This window comes from Lichenostomus cassidix, chromosome 21 (assembly GCF_008360975.1).
Source record: "Lichenostomus cassidix isolate B80296 chromosome 21, HeHo_3.0, whole genome shotgun sequence".
NCBI classification, from domain to species: Eukaryota; Metazoa; Chordata; class Aves; order Passeriformes; family Meliphagidae; genus Lichenostomus; species Lichenostomus cassidix.
Genome location: NC_139501.1, coordinates 4594988 through 4618655, shown reverse-complemented (window position 1 = coordinate 4618655; position 23668 = coordinate 4594988). Strand labels below are relative to the sequence as shown.

Here is a 23668-nt window from a genome sequence, read left to right as displayed (position 1 = left end):
CATTAATTAGGAGTGTATTCTGATGATTCATTTAAAATGAGATGCTTTCTTCTAGCTCCCCTGGACTGACCTGATTCTCATGCCCTGGAACATCTCTGTGCTGGTGTGGAAGGGCAGCACTGTGGTGGCATTAACTCCAGGACAGTCCAGCAGCCCCAGCGTCAGGCTCTCCATGAAGGCAAAGGATGAGGCTTTGGAGGTGCAATAGTCAATGGCACCAGGGATGGCTGACAAGGCCAGGACAGAGTTCAGGCAAACAATGTGCCCATTCTGCAGCTCCAGCATCCTTGGCAGGAATGCCTTGGTGGTCTGAAGAACAGAGTTAAAAGAAGAGAAAAAGAAATTTGTTCAGCAGCGATACAACGAAAACAGCAGTGACTGAAAAAAGTAAGGTGACACAGACACAAGCAGCCCAAGTGTCCTGTTCATATGTCAGGAAAGGAGTGGCAAGAGGACCTTGTGGCTTTGTCATTTTCTGAGATTCTAAATAGGCAAAGTTTGTGTAGAAACACAAGAAAAGTCTTTCCTAGCATATATATAAGCAGTACCCCCAGAAAAAGGTCATGAACAGAGTGCCTTCTGTGCTTAAGAACTTGTTCAACAAAGTGATGAAATCACAAGAAGCTTTTTTATTTCTGTCTTGTGATTCAAAATGGACCTAGTTTCACATCTCCCCTCCCTGAGCAATGCAGTCCCACACTTGTCTGATGTTCCCTACACATCACCACACAGGAAACTGCTCTGTGAGCTCAGGCTTTCACATGTTTTACTGGAAATCAAATCAAATTACATCAAATGTTTTACTGGAAATCACAGAATGGGAATAAAGACCATCAAATACTGAGTTACTCCCGAAAAAATGGTATTTATTTTTGACCTCTTTCCTGTGGCCTTTGCTCCTCACATTGTTTTTTTTCTGCTGTTTTCAAGACAGACTGGCTTTAACCAAGCATGAAAGACCTACTGGCTGTAATCTGCCTCTCTAGTTCCCAACTCAGACTACATGGGACACAAGAGCTCATCTCACCCAGAACTGTCCCAGGGTGTTTATGTGCTGGGATTTGAGTAGTGCATCATCATCGCTGTCCATCAGGCTCTTCCCATGGACCACAGCAGCATTGTTCACCAGGATGGTGATGTCACCCACCTGCAACAAAAGAAAATTACTTGTGACAAATGATATCTCTCCTCACAAATCAGCAGTTACCATTAGAGCTGAATAGCCATTATTGACCAAATACATTGTTATTTTCATAGTTTTTGACATTTTTGCCCGTGGGCCTTGTAATCCTTTCCATCACCTCACACAGGTAGCTGGGCTTTGTACAATGTTATCTGCATGGTCAACCTTCTTCTTTCCCGAATATATTTTTTGTCTCATCCAATACTGAATAAGAGAATCCCAGAATTGTTAAGATTGGAAAAGATCTTTGAGATCATCAAGCCCAACCATCAACCTGGCACCTCCACCATGTTCACCACTAACCCATGTCCTCAGGTGCCACATCCACATTGTTTCTGAACAATTCCAGGGATGGTGCCTCCACTACTGCCCTGGGCAGCCTGTTCTGATGCTGCACAAGCCTTTCCATGAAAATATTTTCATTATTATTCAGCTTAAACCTCCCTTGGTGCAACTGGAGGCTGTTTCCTCTCCTCCTGTCCCTGTTCCCTGGGAGCAGAGCCTGACCCACCCTGGCTGTCCCCTCCTGTCAGGGAGCTGTGGAGACCCAGAAGGTCCCCCTGAACCTCCTTTTCTCCAGGCTGAGCTCCTTTCCCAGCTCCCCCAGCCCCTCCATAACCAGTGCTCCCCCAGACCTTTTCCCGCACAGCCTTGGCTTGCCGATAGACCTCCTCGCGGTTCCCCACATCGCAGATGAAGTAGTGGCACTCTGTCCCCATCATCCTGATCTCCTCCGTGGTCTCCTTCAGGCACTTCTCAGTCCGACCCCACAGGATGATCTGCAGCGAGAAGCTTTGGTTAGAGTCAAACTGCTTCTGTTTCGTATCTGAAATAATTAAAACATGCTCCTGACTTCAACGGGTCGATGGGAATCTTTGATGTGTGCTCACTGCCAGCGCTGGTGTTTTGCTTCATTTAAGACAAGCAGTGATTTTCTGTTACATGGGGAGTATCAAGTGGGAGCTGTGTCCCACTGCTGACCCTCTGTTTACAGATTCTTTACAAGCAACACAAGCTAGAACAAAAAAATCAGATTTTTAGCCTAACATGACCAGGATATGGAACACTTGGAAAATTTTCTGTATCATGTCATTTCAAATCTCTCCTGGTTTTGCTATACACATGTACAGAATGATAAATTTATCCTAAAACCACAGACCTTCCTGAATATCTGGTGTGTTTTCTACTTCATGTTTTACATTTGGAGATAAAATCTGCTCTGCAGTAAAATGTATATTTTCAACCTAGTCTCTGTAATTACTTGCAATGCTGATTGCAGGCTGGTGCTGTCCCAGGTGCATTTCAAACAAGCATTCACCCTACTACACACCTTTTAAAGAAGGAAATTTCAAGCATGGATTTATTTTGCAGCTCATATATGTAGGATTTCACTTGCCACTCCCTCTTAGCACAGTAAAAGTGATACACTGCTTCTTGTACGCAGAAAATTCTGAATATTCACGGAACAAACACTCTAATGGAGCATGGACTTGATTTACAATGAGACACAGGGAGTACACAACCTTATTTTCTATTTCTTTTCAGGCTACTAGAAGGAATATAATTTCATCTCTGTTACCTAAGACATCTCTGAATGAATTGATCTATCCTTTTTGCTCTTCAACTAAGTCTTCTCAGCACTCATCATGTTATAAATGGTGAGTCATTGTCGTTCTGCAAAAAATAAATTACTGAATGGAGCATGTTACTGCAATCAGGTGACTACTCTGTGACTCCAGGAGCAAGATCCAAAAGAGAAAGCAGAAATGGTTGCTACATTGAAAATTCAAAATTATGGTGCTATTTCCATGTGACACAGGATTATGGTTCCTTCCCACAGCACTGTGTATTGCATATGAATCTGACCAGTATATTGATTTTTTAACAGTTAAAAATAAGCACACTTAAACTTCAAAGATTAAAGAATCATTGAGTTTTCCAAAACTTGAAAGAACAGGAAGAAAAAGTCTAAATTGCGTAACTGCTTATAGCTCAACCCCTGCAATTAACTTACTAGCTGCAAGATAAACATAAAAAAATATATATTATGTATGCAGTATTCCTTCCCCACAACAAAGGCCTTGCAGGGAGCTTTAACATGCTTATTTTTAAGGACTAGTTAAGCTTATCTCATAACTGGTACTAAAACTAATCTCTGGCAGGGTCAAAGAGCTCTTCTGTGCCCAAGCAAGGCTGAAAGGCAGAAGCACCCAAGTCCTCAGCCATTTCCCAAACGAGTTACAATTACAATTAATCCCATTTCCAAGTCACTGGCACATCTGTGAACACAAACACACTCAGACTGATAAGATTTATATCCTCAAATTCTCCAAAGGACACGAATCTGGTTGACCAGAAAGTTCAGAGCATGTATAAATATGCCAGAGCCATTTCATGGGAAATCTTATCTCAGGGGAAGTAATTTTCAAGGAAAAAGCTGTGATCAGACTGAAAAACCGTAAGAAGCATATGGCTGAAATTGCAGCTTGTGCACTGGCCTGGCTTCCAAAGCCTCAGCATATCACCCTTGGCCATCAGGGCTTTGGCATCTCCTCAAAGCTTGTAAAACTGATGGCTATTTACTCACTTCTGATCCCAGGGCTAGACCGAGGGATATTTTTCATGTGTACACTGCAGACTTGAAGGGAAATCAGGAACATGTGAGAAATTTCACAAGCTCTCAGGAAATATTTTCAAAATACTGTTCAGCTGTAAGCACATGCACACTTGCTCTCCCTTTCCCAACCCACATCTCTGTGGAAAGAGAAGGGAAAAAAACCACTACAGAATGTCAACTGCAAACATCAAGTCTGATGCCCACAGAGTTTTTGCATCAGGGTGAACTTCACCCTCTTTGCAGGGTTGGATTAGTCAATGCAGACACTAAAAAATGAAGTGACTCGGTGAAGAGCAATGGAAGGTAGGAAAGGAAGAGGAGAGAAAGAGAAATAAGGTGTCAGACAAGGAGAGTGTAAGGCAAGAAACTGCCCTCACATATCTAACACCCCAGGGCTTCACACTGCTATTGCTAAATAAAAAGTAGATCCCTCACTCTTCACTTCAATCTGTTTCAAACATCCACACAGCCTCCTATTCCCAGGAGCTGCCACTGATGCATTGAATGTCAGGAAACATACATGGAAGAGTAGTTAAGCAAAGGACAACCTGTCAAAGGAACATCTGTCTGTGATGCAACTCTTGGATATAATATTTTTTTTATGCCCCAACAGTTTCATTGGGACCTTTAATATCCTACAGGCAAGTCTTGCAAGGTGACCCCGTTAAAATCTGGGCCATCTGGGGAAGGCAGAATTTGCTGCTTATCCTGCTGACAACATTAATTTCAGCACTGACTTTTTTCCATGGGAAGTTTTCGTGGCTTTGATACTGTCCACACTCAGGTGAAGGCTTCAGCCTGTGTAAGAGAAAGGCAGTAAATAAAAGCCCATTCTTTTGTGAGAGGTCCCTGATGACCCAGTGGGAAGTGAGGGCTCCTGCTGTCGTTTCTGCTACTTTTTACAGATGGATAGAACTCAGAACTCAATACAATGTGCTTTTGGTCCAAATTCAAGCTTGACTGCTCCTACAAGATCATGAGCCTTTCAATTTCTCTCTTACATCTGGCCAGACTGAATTGGCACAGGTTTCCCTCCAGCCTCCCAGGACAGCAGATCTTACAGCGAGACAAGACTGGAGTTGCTGCATTTGTCTCACAGTTGAGGCTTCTGTTGCTCCTGAACATCTTTACAGAGGGCTTGGTTTACTCTTTCTGCACAGGCAATAGGGCAGTTTTCTGATGTTTCTGGTGTTTTCTAGGTCCTTAACTCTCCTATTGTCTCGGGATTTTCTACAAACTCCTCAGCTCTCTGCTCTTCTGCATTCATTCCCTTCTGCAAAACCTGCAATTAGGGATGATCATCCATGCTCTCAATGCTCCTGAACAAACCCTCCTGTTTCCTCCTGACCTGCTGAGCCACTGTGGGCCTGCCTGGGGCTGTTTGGCTGCTGCCCCATGAGCTCCAGCTACCCAAACACTTGGCTCCTCACTTCCCTTGAGACGCAACCCTTGAGATACAGCAATATTATTCTTTGCTTAGTCAACATCAAGAAAGGTGTCATTTCACTTCATCCTGCCCCAGGTGGGATTCAAGGACTTTGCATTCATGAGGAGTCCAGACCTGTGGTTTAGGAAATGGTCCATTTTATTAGGAAGCGCGGTTTTCCAAATGTAGGGATGGGGCTGAGAGTCTGGTCTGTCTCCTCTTTCCTTGCTAAGTTTAAGTCTAAATTGGCAGTAAGTGTGTCCCAACTGGAGGCTGAGAATGACTCCAGCAGACACAGAAGTTCCTGTCTGGACAGAGGAGAATGCAGAGGAACAAAGGAGAAGAGAGACATGGTGTTCCTGATTTCCCAGCCCATCAGGATGCTGCACAGACACCCATTCACCATAACTTAGGGGTGGACAGCGGAATATTTAATTTGTGTTTTGGATAAATTCTTGGACAGACAGTTTTCCCTCCTGGAAAGAATCCAGCCCTTATTTCTTTCCCCCCTTCATCTCTCGCCATCCTCCCCTGCCTGCCTGTCCCTGCCGCAGCAGACACGCTCTCCTTTCACAGAGTTACTGACCAGAAAATTGCGAGGGCAGGAGCCCAGGGAGGTGGATAATCCTGCTGCAAGGCTTCCTGCCCGCGCTTACCTCGGGCTGACCCCGGGCTGGCAGCGGCCAGGGAGGCAGGTGGAATGGGAAAGCCATCCCTGACACTGCAGGGCAGCATCCTGCCGCTGGACACAGCAAAGAACAGATTTATGATGACAGAGGAACTCTGTGCCCTCCTCCCCTTGATGAACTTCAAAGTAGGCAAGGGCTGTGACATCACACTTGCTGCAGATTTTCCCAGGATTTATTAATGGATTTTTGCAAAACAAACCTTATCTGTCGATCTGGAGTCACAGAACTCCTTATCTGACCTTAGGAAAATCCCTTCAGCTGGAGGGGCAGGCACTGCATCCTCTGCTCCCAGAGGACTCGTTTAACTCTGGATTTAATCTGCTAATGAGACGTGCCCCGAGGTCGGAGGGGAGTCAGAGGGAAGGCTTTTGCTGCTGTTGGACTAAGGCAAGGCTGTCTAACACAGACCTGCAGTGACTTCGTGCCAAAAGCCCCAATCCTGACTGCTGAGCCAAAGCCTGACTTTCACCAGAACACTAGAAGAGTTACACTTCTGACCACCACAAAATCAGATAAAGCCACTAATTTACATAAACTGGTCTAGATGGAAGCTGTTATCAACCACAATATAAACACATGATCAATGCCTCCCGAGACTGAAGGACATTACTGGTGCAGGACACAGGGTTAGAGCTAATTGTACATCATTTACAAGGCTCGTTAACTTGTTTGGTCCCATTTTATGGCTAGCACAATTCAAGAGCAGCAGCAAAGGAATGCTGCCCTTTTACATCATCAGTTCTTTTGGCACTGTATCTTCAGCAAACCTGCTGTGCTAGAATTTCTGCCTCCAGTGAGCTGGAGCTGTACTGGAAAGGTGTCCCACCACAAACACGCTTCTGAGACCCAACATGTGCCATTTCTAGACACTCCCCGTGGGTTATCTGGGCAGTATTTGAGTAAAGAACTGTTTACTCTTGGTCTTTTACAACACAAGGTGAGCTGTGATTAGCAGATATAACTTCCATTCCAAAGGTTTCGCCATTTTACGATTCATGAAGCAATTCCCTGATATAATCTGAAGACACTGAAAGATTAAAGTGTTGCAGAGAGACACGAATGCCCTTCCTGCCTGATCTCATTATTGCTGCCTCCACAAATCAACCACAACTCCCAGCCCCAGATCAGCAGAGATAGGAAGTAGTTGGTAGGTCAACACATTTCATTCCCCCTTTCAACCTCCTTCCTAGTGCAGAGGAACAAAAGTTGCTCTGTGTGAGTTGGTATCTGTAATTGCACAGACCTTTGTTCAAACACAGAAGGCCTTTCTGCACCCAACACTCAAGAGTTCCTGCATACTTTTAGGAAGTACAAAGTGTAGATAATCCACTGAAGTATGCCAGCCTTATCCCCCTATATTTACAAAGCCTGGTAGTACTAAACTCACAGTCTGCCCTCCGAAAAAAATGCATTCCAGTGTGTCCCATAATCCTGGCAGAGTTTTGCATATCGTGAGAACGGCAGGCTAAATCCCACAGCCTCAAAAGCTCCATGTCTTTTGCCTGTCAATGGCAGAAGGGTTTTCTCCTCCACCCCTTCCCCTCTCTTGGCCCCAGGCAAAGGCAGACAAGTTCTTTCAGGAGTTCTCCATGGGAGAGGCAGCTAAAGGCAGATTACTGGAAGAGGGAAAGGTGTGGCCCTGCAGTGTGAAAAGCCAATCTTTGCTTTAGAAAGGAAAAAAAAAGAACCTTGTGATGCCTGAAGTAGGTCAAAATACTTAACCCGGCCCCTTAGTGACACTTCTGTAAAGGTAAGCAAACAAAGCAGGCCAGTGGCGAATTTTTCTCAGTTCCCACAGTGAATATCAAAGCTGCAAGGGACAGGTATGAGAAAGGCTGCACGTTAGCATGGAGAATCAAGACAGTAAGCCTATTATCTATTTTACACACAAGCTTTTCTAGATTACTATTTGGAAGTTGTAAAGCCTGTAAGAATTGAATTTAAATTTAATCCTGCCACCCTGGTAAACACAAACCACAGACTTTGTAATAAACTGGTTCCAGGAGTACCATACAGCAATGAGATTAAAAGTTAGGGCTAAAGAGACTTCAGAAGGAGTCTAGATGTACTAAAAGAGTGCATTCCAATCCTTTTAGTCTAGAGTCAGAATTTTTATTACTTTATATGTTGACTTAGCACTCAATGGGATTAACATTATTCACCTAAACAACAGTCAGTTCCAGTTGTACCCCAAGTCACCCCTTTTCTCCTCTGAAAGAAACCAAACAGCACCTAAAAAAAATCACAGAGGAGCATGTCAACACCTGCCTGCTATTCAACAGAGGCCTTCTTGGAAAGAAAACGTGTGATTTTCTGTCTGCACACAGGCATTTAAGACCAGCTCCCCCTAAGGAAGGGAACAGATGCCCACTGTTCTCACAGTCAGGACTATTTAAGGACAGGTGGCCCCATGCTGATTTTTTTTTTTTCAGTGTTTTTTTCCAATTGCTTTCGTCTGCAGCACGAACTGCCACTCCAGACTGCCTTGGGAGCGACTCTTCCCAGCTCAGCTCGGAGCAGGGAGGAAGGGGAAGGGTGAGGGTTGTTTGCAAGGAGAGGTCAGGCAGGAGTCAGCCTTTACAATCCCATTAACGCTGCGACAGGGTCAAACCGAGTGCACGTTCCAACGAAAAGCACCAAGTGGCCACAAGCTGTCACCCTACAAAGGTCCCTGCGAGCATCTGTGGGGGAAGAAAGGACAGATTTTTAATGGTGAATGTCCTGCCACACCATGTGTGAGAAGCGGCCGCTGCTCCAGGGATCCAAAGCACACAAAGAAATATCCCGCAGTCAAATTCTCTGGCTGCAGAGCAGGAAGAAGTGGCGAATCTGGGGGTGGGGAGAGGAGAGGGGTAATGTTAGAAAAGTTGTGTATTTGAGGTAAGGCTCTGGAGACATCCACCAATAGAAATATAATACTCCACCCTGCAAAAATAACTAGTGTGCTGCTGCCGCCTCCGTTTGCTTGGCATGGCATCCCTATAATCCAGCTTCTTATAAAAATGTCCACGGAGCTCTCAGGAAATTGTGGGGAGGGTAAATATGCAGGTGCAGAAAGCCCTTTTGTCCTGGAAGCACAGCAGACAGGATGAAGGGATAGAAAGTCAGTGAATAACATTTCAAAGGGGAAAAAGAAATGACTGCCATAGTCCAACAGGACATTGCAGCATCACTGAGGGTTTGCTGTGTGCACGTTTTCCTCCCAAAATGCTGCATTATTATTTTTCCTGATTGCATATAACTCTCCAGGTGAAGAATTCTTAACATGTGACAGGTTAAATGTTCATGTAACAGAGTTAAACATTTACTACAACAAAAAGTTATGTCGAGGCTGAACAGTAACACTGTTTGTTTTTGGAAAGCTAAAAAAATCCAAAAGTTTAGATTACAGGGTAACGTTAGGAGGAAGGGACATACGGAATTAAAAAGTGGTTCAAATATAGTGTTATTTCACCTGACTGGGCAAAACTGCCCACAATTGCCTCTTCACCCAACAATTAACTGAAAGGTCTGCTGCTTCTTAACTAACGAAGTGGAAAAACCTGACAATATAAATGCATGGAAAAGAAGAATTAAAGAGCTACAAACCAGGTGCCAATCGAAGTGGATTCTGCTTTGGACTTTGCCTTTCTGTTTCTGAGATGAATTCTGTAGCACAGCAGCCTAACCTTGAAATGTTTGGGTGGTTTTAAGTTCCCGGGGAGGGCTGGGCACTGCATCCACCTAGGACAGCTCTGATTCCTAGGCTAGACCCTGCACAGCTTACAAAAGCATCAGTTATGCTGCACTGCCAGTTTAAAGAATTGTCAGCTTGAATTCTGAACACCTTCAGCTTTGCTCTAGGCTAAATCATGATGAGCAATTCACCAGCACTTCGCTTATTTTGGGGGATATATAAAAAGTCCTCTACAAGCTCTGTAAAAATAAAAAATACAAATTTATCGATTAGATGTTACACTCTAAACATCTCTGACAAGAAAAACTAGGGAAGGGTTTAAATTTGTTGAGCTGGGAGAAGGTTTGCAACAAAAACAGCCATGGAAATCTAACGGTGAATAATGCTCCCAGTGCTGCCATTATAAACTGCCCTCCAGAAAGGGCTAAAATATGCTCCAGATCATCCATGTGCATAATAGGATGCAGCTCTTGACTGAAAAAAACCCCAAAATTTCTCCCGTGAGACTACTGGAGAAGTATTGGCGTTAAAATAGCCTGCCTTAAATTTGTGTATAAACTGAACACCAGCAACTGCTCCAGACAAGCTCCCCTACAAGCCTTTCTTTGCCTCCAGAAAAAGAACTGCTACCATTTTCAAACCGTATAAAAGCTGTCAAAAGGTGCCTTTCTTATAAGAATTTTAGTTGAAGAAATTAAGGGCACTGCTTAGAAGAAAGCCTCAATATTGAAATGCTTAACTGGTTGCCTATCTTTTCATGTGCTTTTCAAAATGTTATTTTTTAATGGTGGCTGTTGCTATGCAACAGGGCAGAATCTCTAAAATCTATTCATGTGTTGTACAAATGGCAGTTTTCAGGACATATTTAACTCTCTCAGTCTATTAAGTCAAAGGAGGATGGGAATCAGAGCACTGGAAGCTCTCAGAGCACACACAGCCCCAGGGGTGCAGCAGGGCTTAAAAAGGGTCTTTCACTGATTTTACCTTTTTTTTTCAGTCCACTGTTAAGATAAAGTAGCTACCCTGCTTACAAAAAATGTGGGAAACAGCACAGCCCTGGTTAAATAAAATATCTAAAAGTAGAAACGAAAGTTATATGTTCATTACTTTTATCCAGAAACGATCAAAGCCATTCTAAGCAGATTCTGCCACAATGATACTTATTTAAACAAGAGGGGCTGGTCAGGCAGCCACAAATCCAGCTTTAGCACATTCCTAACTTACAGCTGCCTGGAAGTTACCATCCCTTGGATGTGACTGAGTGCTTTTCAGGCCACTGCAATGCAAAACCAAGTTAAGCCACTTCAATGCGAACATAAAACCAATTGAGCTATCACAGACCATGAGACAAAGCTGATTTTCCAATAGAATAAACCATGTAAAGTAACCTGGTCAGTAACTGAGGGGTAGAAATAGAATATTGAGGCAGAATAATTCCCTGTTCAAAGGCTGCTCTTTGCCTGAAGGGTTCTCTCCCCACCAGCAGCTTCAGATCATCTATGGATCTGGAAACTGCTTCAAAAAAGTGTGTGAAATGTAGCCCTAAAAAACAGGCCTATTTTTGGTTGATTCACATGCACTGTGGAACAGTCTTTGCTTCCATTGAAATGTAAGTGACAAACTCAACTGGAGTCATGGCCTGAAGGGACAGCAATCCCCACGTGCAGCAGTGGGAGATCTGGGATGGATTGTCCATGTTGGAATTGTGCTCAGAAGCCTGGATCCTGAAACAAATGACACCACTTGGCCTAAATCTGGGACTCAAATGCAAACCCAAAGGGTTTGAACTGTTTTTACTGATTCCAGTGGCTAAAGGAGCCATTCTAACTTCATCCCAAACATATCAACTCCCTCTGAAATGGATCTTCCTTCAGTCTATAACCAGCATTCTGATTATTCACCACACTGACAATTTCAACAACAACGTGAAATTTTATAATTTAGAATTCTTTATCTCTTGTCCCTTTTAAGTCAGTGAGGAAGAGAAACCAAAACCCCTTTAGAGGTGTAGGATTTCCTTCTGTATTTCTGATTTTGCACAAATGCTGGCCTAAGATCAGACAGTGTCTGTGGTCAAAGGCATCAGGAGAGCTCAGTGAGAGCTGAACACAAGTGCAGGGATGTCAGGAGGAGCTGGCTGACCAACTGCTGAACTCTGGGCTCTGCAGGACACACAAGGTCTCCTTCCAGATCTCCTTCCCACACGTGTGCACACACACACCTCCCCTCCTTTCAGCAGGAAAGGTGTCACAGAGCAGTCTGCCACACTTGCACATCATCATCCAGGGAAATAAACACTGCAGTCCCTTTTGATGGGTAAAGATTTTGCTTTTGAAGAGGCAAACCTACTTCCATGAGCACATCAAATATAAACACAGCACAGGGGTGTCCGAGGGGCATGGATTACAATCCAAGAACAAGCAGTAAAAAGCTCCAGCATTGCACAACCAGCACATCCCAAACCCAAAATCCAACAGCTCGGTTCAGCGAAGCAGGACTCCTGTGTTTCCCAAGGGCCTTGGAAATGTTCTGACATAATTCCTGACAGCTCACTGTGGCCAGAGCCAGCCCTGAGCTGTTACCATTTGGGAAAGAAGCACTTGTACCAGCTGGATGTCTTTAATATCCCACTTGGAAACGTGACCTCAGCTCCTTAAGGCAGTAAGCTGAGTTTGTCCTCACTGCAAAGGTTTTTTGAGTTGAGTACAGGGAATTTGAGGCTGCAGTGAACATCAAACCAAGCTGCTGAAAGGGGATGTCAGGATTTTCTGTTCCCTCTCCACCAAGCTTCGCCCAGGGAAGTGCTGATCAGAGACAAACTGTCTGTGTTTACTGCCAGCAAGCAGACTGAAATGACAGATGGAAGACAAACACTAATTTAATGTTCATGTAGAAAACATCTGACTGCCCACTGTTCTTGCTGATCCATTCTGTTGAAGGGCATGGAAAGATGGACTGCTCAGTGTATTTGAGGGGTTTTTTTGAGATCCAGTAAAAGGATTACCTAAGTATTTCTGCTTTCAGGTGAAGTGGTGCAAGTCTGTCAGCTCCTCAGACACAAAGAAAACCTTGAAAATGTAACTTGGGTGTACCTGGTGATTCAAAGGGCAAAGAGAACAAACCCCTAATTAGAAGCACATAAAAGATCATGGTTGTTTGGTGACTCCTGACTTCTTAATATAAAAGAGACATTTGCTCCTCAGCAAAGCCTCTAAGAAACACTAAAGTAAGATCTTCTTCAGTGCCTGCAGATCTTTCTGATGCAGGCCAGCAGTCACAGAATTCTGACTGCAGGATTCAAGTCCAGGACTTACTGGGAAAGAGGACCAACCAAAAAGACAAACAATACCTATGGATACACCTGTGCTGCCCAAGGGAAGGGACAATGAGTGGATGAGAAGTCCAGTTTGAACTCCATTTGCACCTATATTAAATGACTCTTTCACTGAGATAAGGGAAGAAATATATTATTAGACAGGTTACACCAACTGCCACCCCACCTTTACACAGACTCTTTCTAACTGTGGCTAAAACTATGCCATTCTACAGGATCATCACAGCCAGAATATTTCCAGGCATCATTTTTATACCACCTCAAAATTATGTATAATTTGATGTTGTTTAAGTGTACTCAGAGGTACAACTGTCCCTGATTACACACCAAGAGCCAGGTTTACCTCACAGGCACACACCTAAAGCACAACTGATTCAGCAGAGCTGCATTTGTGCTTTCAAACATGATTTTATTGCCAGAAGTGGAGTGCTGACACATTTGCTCAGGCAGTGTAAGACAACAGAAATCCCTGTGTTAACCAAAACAAATAAGCTCTGCAGCACTGCAGTCAATAAACTGCAATTAAGAAGGTGGCAACATAAGGGTGGCTGTCCACAAAATCCCATTGTAATTATGCATAGTTTATGGCTAAGCTAATGGGATGAACAATTTAAATTAATTACAAACTCTGCCAAGGTACCCATCTATTCCCAAGTCTATTAATTAGAATCAATTTAATCCCCACTGGGATAAAGGTCAAAAAACATGTATTTGACCCTTTTCTCCTGGCGTCAGTGTTATCAGCCAATGGATCTGGCAGTGCCTGGGTCTGACTTGTTCGACTCTTCAGGATGTTGACAGGATGCTTTGAAGAACAGACTCTGGGCCCAGCTAAAAAGATCTCTCTAATAATTTCTGCCTTATATTCCTGATAAGCACAGGTTTAAAAATGCCAGAGCTTGTTCTCTCTCGGTGGTCAGCTCTGAGGCTGTTGTTCTCTGTCTTGGACAGTTTTTCTTTTCAGTCTCCCTTTCCAGCAGAAATCCTTGAAGCAGCAATTGTGTTAGATTTGTGTCTTCAATTCAGGCCAGGGATCAAAGGGAAAGCGAACATTAAACACTAACTGGCATTTGTTAGTGGATTTTAAAAAAACCCACTCAAACACAGTAATCATTAGCTGACATTTTCAAACTGCCCAGAAGGAAAGATACAGAATTTCTAGATCCTTGTCCAACTTTATGGGAAGGAAATCAAGAGAACTGTTGCCTTTTTTTCTCTTCCCCATCACTCCTGTAGAATTAATTAACTGGCTACTTCTGTGAATTTCATCATCATCTATTTTTCCTATTTTTTTTTTAATTCCTTTAATACTTTTATCCCTCTCAGGTTACTGTCAGGCCGAGTTCCTGGTCTTGGCTCTGGCAGTTTGATGTAAAACCAGATAGTTCTTGATGTGCCAACTTTGAATGTTGCTGATCTCTTTGTGAAATGGCATTCAGTATTCAGCGTTTTCTAAGTTCCTCCTACTTTAACTATCCACTGCACAGTATCACCCTAATAAGGCAGGTTTCCACAGCAGGCTTAAAAATAATAAAATCTTTGATTCCTTTAAAATGTTTTAGTCAAATGGTTAGGACTGTGTGCAGGGATTATGGTCACTCTTAAAGCAAATTGCTGTGCCTGGCTAATTAAATTAGACATTAGCTCAACAGCGTGTTTGATTCTTTTATAATGCAGTAAAAACTACCTACAGTGCTTCAGATGGAAATAGTTCTACAAATCTGAGACTTTTTCCTAGCCTGTGCCAGAGCCATGACATAAATGCAACATAAATACACAGCAGCACTTTTACAAGTCACTGTAGGTGATGAAACGACGCAAATAAAATAGGGATGAATCACTTCAGATAAGTAACGTGAAACGCCACAGACCAAAACCTTCCTGTCAACCCTGAAGTTCAGAAAATTTGCCTTTTTCCTTTCTGTGGTACAAATAAGACTGAGAATCATGGAATCAGAGTATGGTTGAGGCTCTGGATGTCCTCTGCTCCAACCCCCTGCTCAAGAACAAACACCTCATCTACTGCTTTGCCCAGGTCAGCTCATTTTGAATTTCACTGCCTCCTGCTCCAGCTTGCCAAAGCTGAGCCTCTGTTTTCACTTTCAAGGGATTCACCTTCACTATACCCATGTTCCCAACACCTTTCATTTAGCATCAGGTCTTCTACTGCAGCCTTTACCTCCCAGCATTGATTTCTAAAACACTCTATCTGTTTTCTGCCACACTTCCTGCACCTCTGTAAACGTTCTTCAAAACTTTTTACTGCTGCTTTTCAAACCCCACCTTGGAATTTCCATTGTTGTCAAGCCTCCCCCAAAACTTTCAAGTGGCTCAACGAGTGGTGCTGCAGTTTCTGGCTTTAATCAGCAGAGAGATCTGTGTTGGTACTCATTGTGGCCTTTTGGTTTTTATCTCCACTGTCACATTTATTTATTTTATCCCTGCCAACCCTGAGGCCAGCATCATCTTTTGCTGTTGTTCTTCTAGAGCACATTTAGCATCTTTCTGCTAAACAGTTTCTGGTGTGTGCAGTCAGTTTTTGAGGCACTGCAATGACATTAATATATAACCTCATCTTTAAAACTTCAAGATTTTTTACAGCATTGGCACAGTCCTTGTCTTTAGTGGGAAGCTTCATTTAACTGCCTTGATGCTGGACCTTCAGCATGTTAAAAAGTGCTGGATCTTGGTGTGCCAACACAGCATGGTCTCACTGGGACAATATTTTCTCATGACATCACCGTGTCTCGATGGGAGATGACAAGCCTGCAACTCTGCAAGTTCCACTACTTGTTAACATTATTTATTCTCCTTACAACATACCCAGCAACAAAAGACAGGTATGTTCCAAACTATAAGTTAAAACAGCTCCAGCCCAAGCTGCTTCACAGACACCGAAGATGTGAGAGCTGATAAATCCTGGCGGTGCCTGCCAGGCAGAGACACTTATTCAGCATGTTATTCCAACTGCTGGCCTTGGCACCAGCACCCAGCACAGGCTCCATGCCATCGCAGCCTGGGACTCCAAACAAGGGCTCTTCTGCCCATCCTTAAATCCAATCAACAAAGTAGGGAGCTGCCAACAGGAAGCCATTAAATAAAGCTGCCGTCAGGATATAATCTTTGGAGAAATAAAGCCTTTCTGGAGACCATGAAGCTACCCAATCAGATCTGGGCTCTCATGGTTTACCAGAAGTTTCAAATTAATGTATTATTTTGCATGACATGGAAAAACATTCACTCCCCAGTTCTTCTCACGTACTTCTGGTTGCTGATAAGTTGTGACATGCTCTAATAGCTCACTGTAAGATTAAGTGCTTAAATTTAAGAAAGATTAAAGTAACCATCATTTAACATATCCCTGAAGCTGCTGCATTCCTATGGTGGTTTCTTTCCAACCACACACACAACAGGAGAGATTAATCACCTACAACCTGATATTTGCACTGCAGGTAAATATTCTCATTACACTGAAATATCTACAGCATAGAAAACGTGAACTTTCCGTTTAGATTACATGATCCTTTTCACTTTGAGACATGTCAGACTGCCTTTTCCAAATGGTTACTTTTTTGCATTTCAAAATGACTACAGAGAAATCCATTAGACACATGGGGTGTAGTCATTGTGGTACCAGCACAGGGCAGGAAAAGCAATCAGAATGGGGACAGATGCTCACTTGGCAACAGTTGTCTTAGCACTGCAATCTAATTTTATAAAAATTTTACACTGAGTCTTTTAAAAATTATTATCCACCAGGCCTCCTTAATGTAGTGCAGCACACTGGCATATTGCACTGGGTAATGTACATTAGAACTGTGTCCATTTTTTAAATAAACATAATTTTAAAGGATTCCTGATTTCATTATTTTAGGTCATGATGCCTGTTAAAAAAAAAGTACATGATGATTAATGAGATTTTGAGGAAAATCAGGTCCTCTCAGCTCTGAAAGCATGTCATGTTAAACCAGCTCTTTTCCTTCTATCAGGACTAATCTTCTCTGGGGTGGCCAGATCAGGTCTAGTCATGTTGTGAGCTGAGAAGGAATGAACGTGTCAGAAATCAGTTATTACTTCCAGAACAAAAGTGTCTCCTTGACAACTGGCCCAGCACAGTGGATTTTGAAGCTGACAGAAGCAGAAGGGCTTGCTGGGGCTCCTGCAGGGATCTCATCCCTTCCCCACTGCCCCAGCACATGGTCAGGAATTACACACTTTGTACACAACAAAAGCAAGGTTTCCAGGTTTGAAACACTACAGCCCATCCAGATGAACATTCCCATCCCTGTGTGATAGGAATTTGATGCCAGACTCTTCTTCAGGAAAGAGATAATTTCCAGTGCAGTTCACTAAGAGTCTTCTACAGGCTCTGAAAGTGCAACCAGAGATGAATGCTTGAGAGGGACCAATATATGAAGACATTTTGGAATGAGAACGCTTACTGAATCCATGGGAGACACTCATAGCTTTTGTCCTGCGCCTCAAAAAAAGGTCACAGCTCTGAAACAGCAGCAGTGCTGTATTCTGCCCTCAATTCAGGAGATCAGTATTAATTTAATACCCAGCTCCAGGCACAGGGCAGTTAATCCTAGATCATGCTGCACTGGTATGTGTTACAGAGGAGCTTTTAGAAGGTATATATCAGTTCATACAAATCAGGACAGTAATACACAGGCCATTCATTTAAGAGTTGGACTCCATGATCCTCGTGGGGTCCCTTCCAACTCAGAATCTGCTGTGAAATCTGTGAAATAGCATGTCAACGTGATTCATAAAGACCAAGGTGAAATATTCATAGACCTACAGATGCAGCTTGTGTGGGAGGAGAGTGCCATTGATAAGCTCATCTCAAAACTTGCCAGATTTTCCATTACTGGGAATACAAGGCTAAATTCTGAGACCTGATACCATTTTTTACATAACCTCTCTCCAATACTCTCAGCCTAAACACAAAATAGCCTCCAATCTCACACAGCTAAACTCCTCCAATTATGCAAGGCTTTCAAACACTTGCAATTCCTCTGAGGTTTTCAGTTCTGCTGGAGAAAGTGGAACACTGAGCTCTCATCCATCCCTTCCTTGGTGCTCCTTCCTCTCTCAACTTCTTCCTATCCCAACTGTCACTCAACTGAAAGAGGACAGCACAACCAAATGATGAGGAATCTTCCAAAATGCAGACATTGAGGTCTGACTTTGAAAAATGTTGTGAAAATACTGATGGAAAGAGCAGTTGAGATTTCAGGGTTGTTGGGTTTTTTTTGAAAGGCCCAAGAAACTCTTCCAAAGTCACTGTCAGATAACCAAGAATACTGAATTACATACTAGAGTTGGGGAATCTGTTTCTGTCCTATCATTAACATCTTTTTCAGTTACTTTTATTAGGTTTTGTTGACATTTAACAATCCAGAATGCCTAAGAACCAAGCATTCCTTTCCTGTTCAGTCACACCTCAGATTAGATAATCTGTGAACAAAGTAAATTAAAAGAACAAAGAAAATGTTTAGATATCAAGGTGTTTCTAAAAGAAAACCTAACAAAGAGCAAGACATAGGAATCAAAACTTCTTCACTGGAGCCCATCAAAACCAGGGCTGAAAACTCCCTGGCAAAGGCACTATAATGAAACCTCTGTAGGAAAATCAAATGATTTTGAGGAAACCAGGAGCAGTTTCCCAGTCTACTGAGCACTGAATGAACCCATTCAGCCCCTGCACCCCCTGACTGCTCACATCTGCAGAGGGCTGTTCTCCAACACAAGAAATACTGTTCAAAGGGGCCAGTCTTCCCAATATTAACCAGATTATACAGTACAGTCTTTGAAAAACACTGTTAGGCTTTGGAAGTGGATTTTTATTTCATAGGCATTAAATCATAAACTCATAAAAGTCTCTCCTTCTCCCATTTCATTAACACAGACATTCTCTGCCATTTTGGCTCACCAGAGTATCAACAGCTCCAAGCCTTGACAGAGCTATCAGTGTGTGAGGCAGAGGTGATGCTTCACTGACCAAATACTTTTAAGGTACAGTCAAAATTCTCAAGAGTTAAAGCAAGCAGCAGGGAGGATTTTGAATTTTGCAAGCAACCAAGAAGGAACTGAAAGCAGAAAGTTAATTTCTGCAGCAGTTCAGCCAGAGCAAAGTAGCTCCTCAGCCGGCACTTATGAATCTGGACACAGCTCTGGGAAGTTGGATTACAACACTTGAGCATTTCCGGAGAAAAGTCAGTGCTGTTCATCCCTCATAATAACACTAACATGTCCTGGATCATCTGTAACCACTCCATCTCTGCATACAGCTCTTGGCTTTTCCCAGAAGTGCTCCAGGAAGCATTTCAATACACAGAGCCTCCCAGGACCAAGTAGTTCTTGACAACTACTTGAAATTACAAATGGAGTATGGATCCTCTGATCTCTCGGTGTATACCTGAACAGGGAGGAGTTGGTGACTGAAGTCTCTCATTGCCTAAAAATTGCTGGCAGTTTTAATGGAAAAAAGCAGAACATACACTTCTGAAGCTGCAGATAGAACTGGCACTGTTTTGTGCCCTTATTGGCCATGTCTTTGGAGAGGCCAACGTACAGCTGTGAGAAAAGAAACACCACTTGAGAAGGAAATGTCTCTTAGACACTGATCTATCCAAGGCACAGTTGAGGCACAATGGCAGAGCAATGGGGGTAAAGAATGGGAATCAGGGTGGATTTACAAGATTGTGCCCAAGAGTCTGTCAGACTGAGAATTTTAGTCTCCATGCTCATCAATCAAGGAGAACACACTGTATTTCCATTTGCATAAACCCTTTTGGGATTTATTTCTTGTCATCTTCATAGCTTTAAATGCAGCACCAAATTTTACAGTAGAAGAGTTGCAGGTGTGGCAATTCATAATCTTGTTGGGATACAACATTTGCCACCTTGTGTGAAAACGGCTCCGATACATCTCACTGGTGAGCAGCGAAACCAGCCTCTGAAAGCGAGTGTAAGATGAAATCCCATCCCGTCTAATTACCAGAGAAGCTTCATGTGCTCACAGTCCCAACTAACCTATCTTTCTGAAGATTCTAATCTCAAAAATATGGTTATATATCGCCGCCTACCTCCAAAAGCCCGCCACTATGTCTGTGTGCGCAGGCGCCGGAGCACTTGGTCAGGACACGCTGCACACCCTCCAGCAGAACCTGAACCCGTGCTGCTGCTGCCAGCCACCTCCATGGCACACTGGGCTTGGCCCAGGACTCCATGCCTCTGCTGGAAGTCTTTTTCTAAACTTGGCACATGGTGACGACACCGTCTGATAACCAGAATCTGTTCTAAGTTATTTATTATGATCAATAATACAAGCCTTGCGTACCACTGTAAGACAGTTAGCAGTGTGAAAAGAGAAAACCAGTGACTTTTCACAAGCTTTCTCAAAAGATGACTTGCTAGACGCTGCAAGCCTTTTTCATTTCTTTTTGATTGTCAAAGGCAAAGTGTAGAACTGAAGAGAAGTGCCAAGCAGAAGGTTGTGCATGGTACATGGAGACGGCATAAAATCCACACATTTAGGGCTGAGCACAGGAACAAGAAAGAAATGAAATCCCAGAGCAAAGGGAATGGAAACTACCACATGTAGGTAAAACTGGCATTAAAACTGCTAAGGAGAATAAGCCAGCTTTGGTGTTCACACCACAGGCTGACAGGCAGTGCTGCTGCCAAGGGGATGACCCTGCTGAGTGCCATATTTGACTAACTGGACACCATGACAGAACTGAAAAGAAAATCTAATTCAGATTGAGTCAATGCAAGAACTTAAACACCTTGATGACACACATGAAAACATCCCAAAAGGCAAAACCCCCCAATGGTCTAACCATTAACTAGCAACACAGAGCATTTCAGAACATTGTATGAAACAAGTACAAAGGTTCCCAGTAATTATTTTCATTTATTCTTTCCTTGCACAATACGTAGAGATTTTGTAGATAAGACATACAGATAGCCTCCAGTCTGTGTCTGTTTACAGTAATTCCATCCTCAGCTCTCTCTCAAAAAGCCCTGTCTCCTTTTGGCCCCTGTTCCCTGGTTCCTCAGGGCCATTGTTCAGCTCCCAGCTCGACTGCAGCAAAACAGCTCTTAAATGTGCTGTCGAAATGGTGGCACTTTAATGCCAGAGCTCAGCATAGCAACCAGCCGCCCTAAATAAATAAATAATGAAGCGTGGTATTCCAACAGATAATATAAATACACTTTCAGCAAATTGCTTGGGTCCAAAGGTCAGTCAACTTGTTTGCTCTGACTCCCAGAATGTGTAAATCTCAACATGATGTTTAAACACAAACATAGACAAACATCAAAGTTCAATGCTGACATATTTTACACCTCGGAGTTACATGCCAGAATAGCTCTGTACCACACAGAAAACTGTAATGCATGTGTAAGGAAGTGGCAGAACACTATCCTGAACTAGATGCAAATTTTTTTCTTTAAATAGCCTCTCATTCTGTATTTTTCCTCTCTTTCTTCTCTATTTACTCTCATTCATCCTCTCACACAGAGAAGTATTTGTGCAGCTGTCTAATTTCACCATTCCTCCCCTTTATTACCCATAAAGGGGGAGATGAAACTTTCCATGCCAAGCCTCATTCCAGGGAGGTGTGTTTCTGGATCCCTCACTGATTCACACACAGGGACATACCTGTTTCACAAACCACAACATTTCAAGGTAAACCAGCAGTTCCTGAGCAAGAGAACAAACCCACCAGCTGCACTGGCACTTCTGGGCTGCTGTGCAGACAGAGCAGTCTCAGCCTCTCTCCCAAAGGAAACGTGTAAACAATCCCACAGCTCCCACTCAAGCTGCGCTTTTCTTGCTGGGTTCTCATTCATCTTCCCTTTGAACAGCTCTGGGCTGCCCAGAAGTGACATAAGAGGGACTTCAGGACGCACTAGAAATTAATTTTGCGAATGGAAACCCATCATGGTGAAAAGGAACTCCTTTCCCCACTGTCCCAGAGCCACCTGCCCCTCTCCTCTGGGGTGACACGGCTGGATGTGATCCTGATGGATACGAGAGCTCTCTGTTCAGGATCCCCACGACCAGCAGTGCCAGGAAGCAACCCGGGAAACAGCAATGGAAGTGAGCGCTGGCTCCATGCATGGGAATTGCTCAGATCTCCTTCCCCTGCCACAGGAAACCTGGGCTGAGGGGAAAACCTTTCCTTTGTCAGCAGAGGAGGATTCACGAGGGGGGATTCACGAGGGGGGATTCACGAGGGAAGGCAGGATGCGGGGATGGAGGAGTGGGCAACTTCTGACAGGTAGTCAAGGTAATGACTCAGTTCTGCAAAGTGAGAGCCTCTCTCACCTTTCCCAAGTGACCCCACCAATCCCACCTGGAGGTGAGGGACCAGGGCTGCCTGGCACAGCAGCAGGTGGGTGCTCCCCCTCCCCTCCCTGCTCACCTTCCTGGCTCCTCTCCTGGCGAATTCCCGGGCCAGGTGCCGGCCGATTCCTCGGCCCCCGCCGGTGACCAGCACGTTCTCCCGGGACAGGTCCCGCAGCTTGGGCGGCAGCACCAGGCACACGGCAGCTTTCACCACCAGATACACCATCTGCACCGGGAACAGCAGCAGCGCGCCCAGCCACTTCCAGATCATCCTCTTCTCCCAGGCAAAGTTCTCTTCCAAACCTCCACAAAACCAAGTTGACAGAGGAAGAAAAGCAATACCCTTCATGCACCCCCGAATGGGTGACAGGTCTTCAACCCCCTTCCAAAACTTGGGGGCAAGAGGTTCTTGGACTGGAAAAATCCTTGTCTCCCCCTAAAAAAATGGAGTTAGGAGTAAAGTAGTGCAGAAGACCAAATCACTCCCCCGTTTCTTGATCGGTGTCCTCTGGGATTGTCACACGCAGGTAAAACGGTTTCCTTGCTTTTTAACTGGAAAGCTTTTTCTTTAATTAAAAGAGGGCGGAAAAAAAAGTAAAATTAAAAGTAACCATACATCCCTCCGCTGCAAAGACCCACATAAAAATCCAGTATCCAAATGAAAGGTTTTATGTTTGGAAAAATAAAATAAAGCAGCCTATGTCTCCAAATTTCAGCCTGCAGTGCCTTCCAGGCAGCTCATTTCTATTCTTAGACTCAGGAAATTGCTTAAATAAGACAGAATTTCCAGGACCTTCTTTTTAAGAAAGGCTCTATTCAGGGTGAGGTTGTTGTTTTTGTTTTAATATCTATAAATATCTACAGACGTTCTGTCCCGAGCCGGTTGCAAAGGTTGAGCTGATCACCGCCTCTCTCTGCCCCCTCTCCCGGTTTTTTCACTTGGAGTGTCTGATCACAGAGCAGGAATTACGCCGTGCACTAGTTCAGCTCTGGCTCTTACTCATTTCTGCCTATTGCCGTCTCTGCCGCTCAGGGCCGCGGCGCTGGGGAGGTTTTATACCCCATTAATCCTGATTGACAGTTAAAGTGTCGGGGCGATTTCACTACTGTTCCTGGGAGTGGCTGCTGCTCTGCCCTCCCCCGCCGGCCGTGCCGCGCCACCAACCCGCTGCGGCTCGCCGGGTGCTGCCAGCGGCCAGCAGGGCCACCTGCGGGCACCCTGGGCGAGCTGCGGGCACCCGGGGCCAGCTGGGGGGACTCTGGGTCACCTGCGGGCACGCTGGGCGAGCTGCGGGCATCCTGGGCGAGCTGGGGGTATCTTGGGCGAACTAGGGGCATCTCTGGGCCACCTGCGGGCACGCTGGGCCAGCTGGGGGGAC

General features: G+C 44.1%; 1 protein-coding gene across 1 annotated transcript in view; it reads right to left on the bottom strand.

The window, feature by feature from the left end:
- Positions 1–23342, bottom strand: part of DHRS3 (dehydrogenase/reductase 3) — a 29682-nt gene extending 6340 nt beyond the window's left edge. Inside the window, exons 1-4 of the mRNA XM_085079853.1 lie at positions 22366–23342; positions 1819–1962; positions 1028–1147; positions 71–309 (exon numbers count right to left, since the gene is read on the bottom strand). Coding sequence (XP_084935979.1) covers positions 71–309; positions 1028–1147; positions 1819–1962; positions 22366–22638 — 776 coding nt within the window. The 5' untranslated portion in view covers positions 22639–23342. The remainder of the gene's footprint in view (positions 1–70; positions 310–1027; positions 1148–1818; positions 1963–22365) is intronic.
- Positions 23343–23668: the final 326 nt, after the last annotated feature.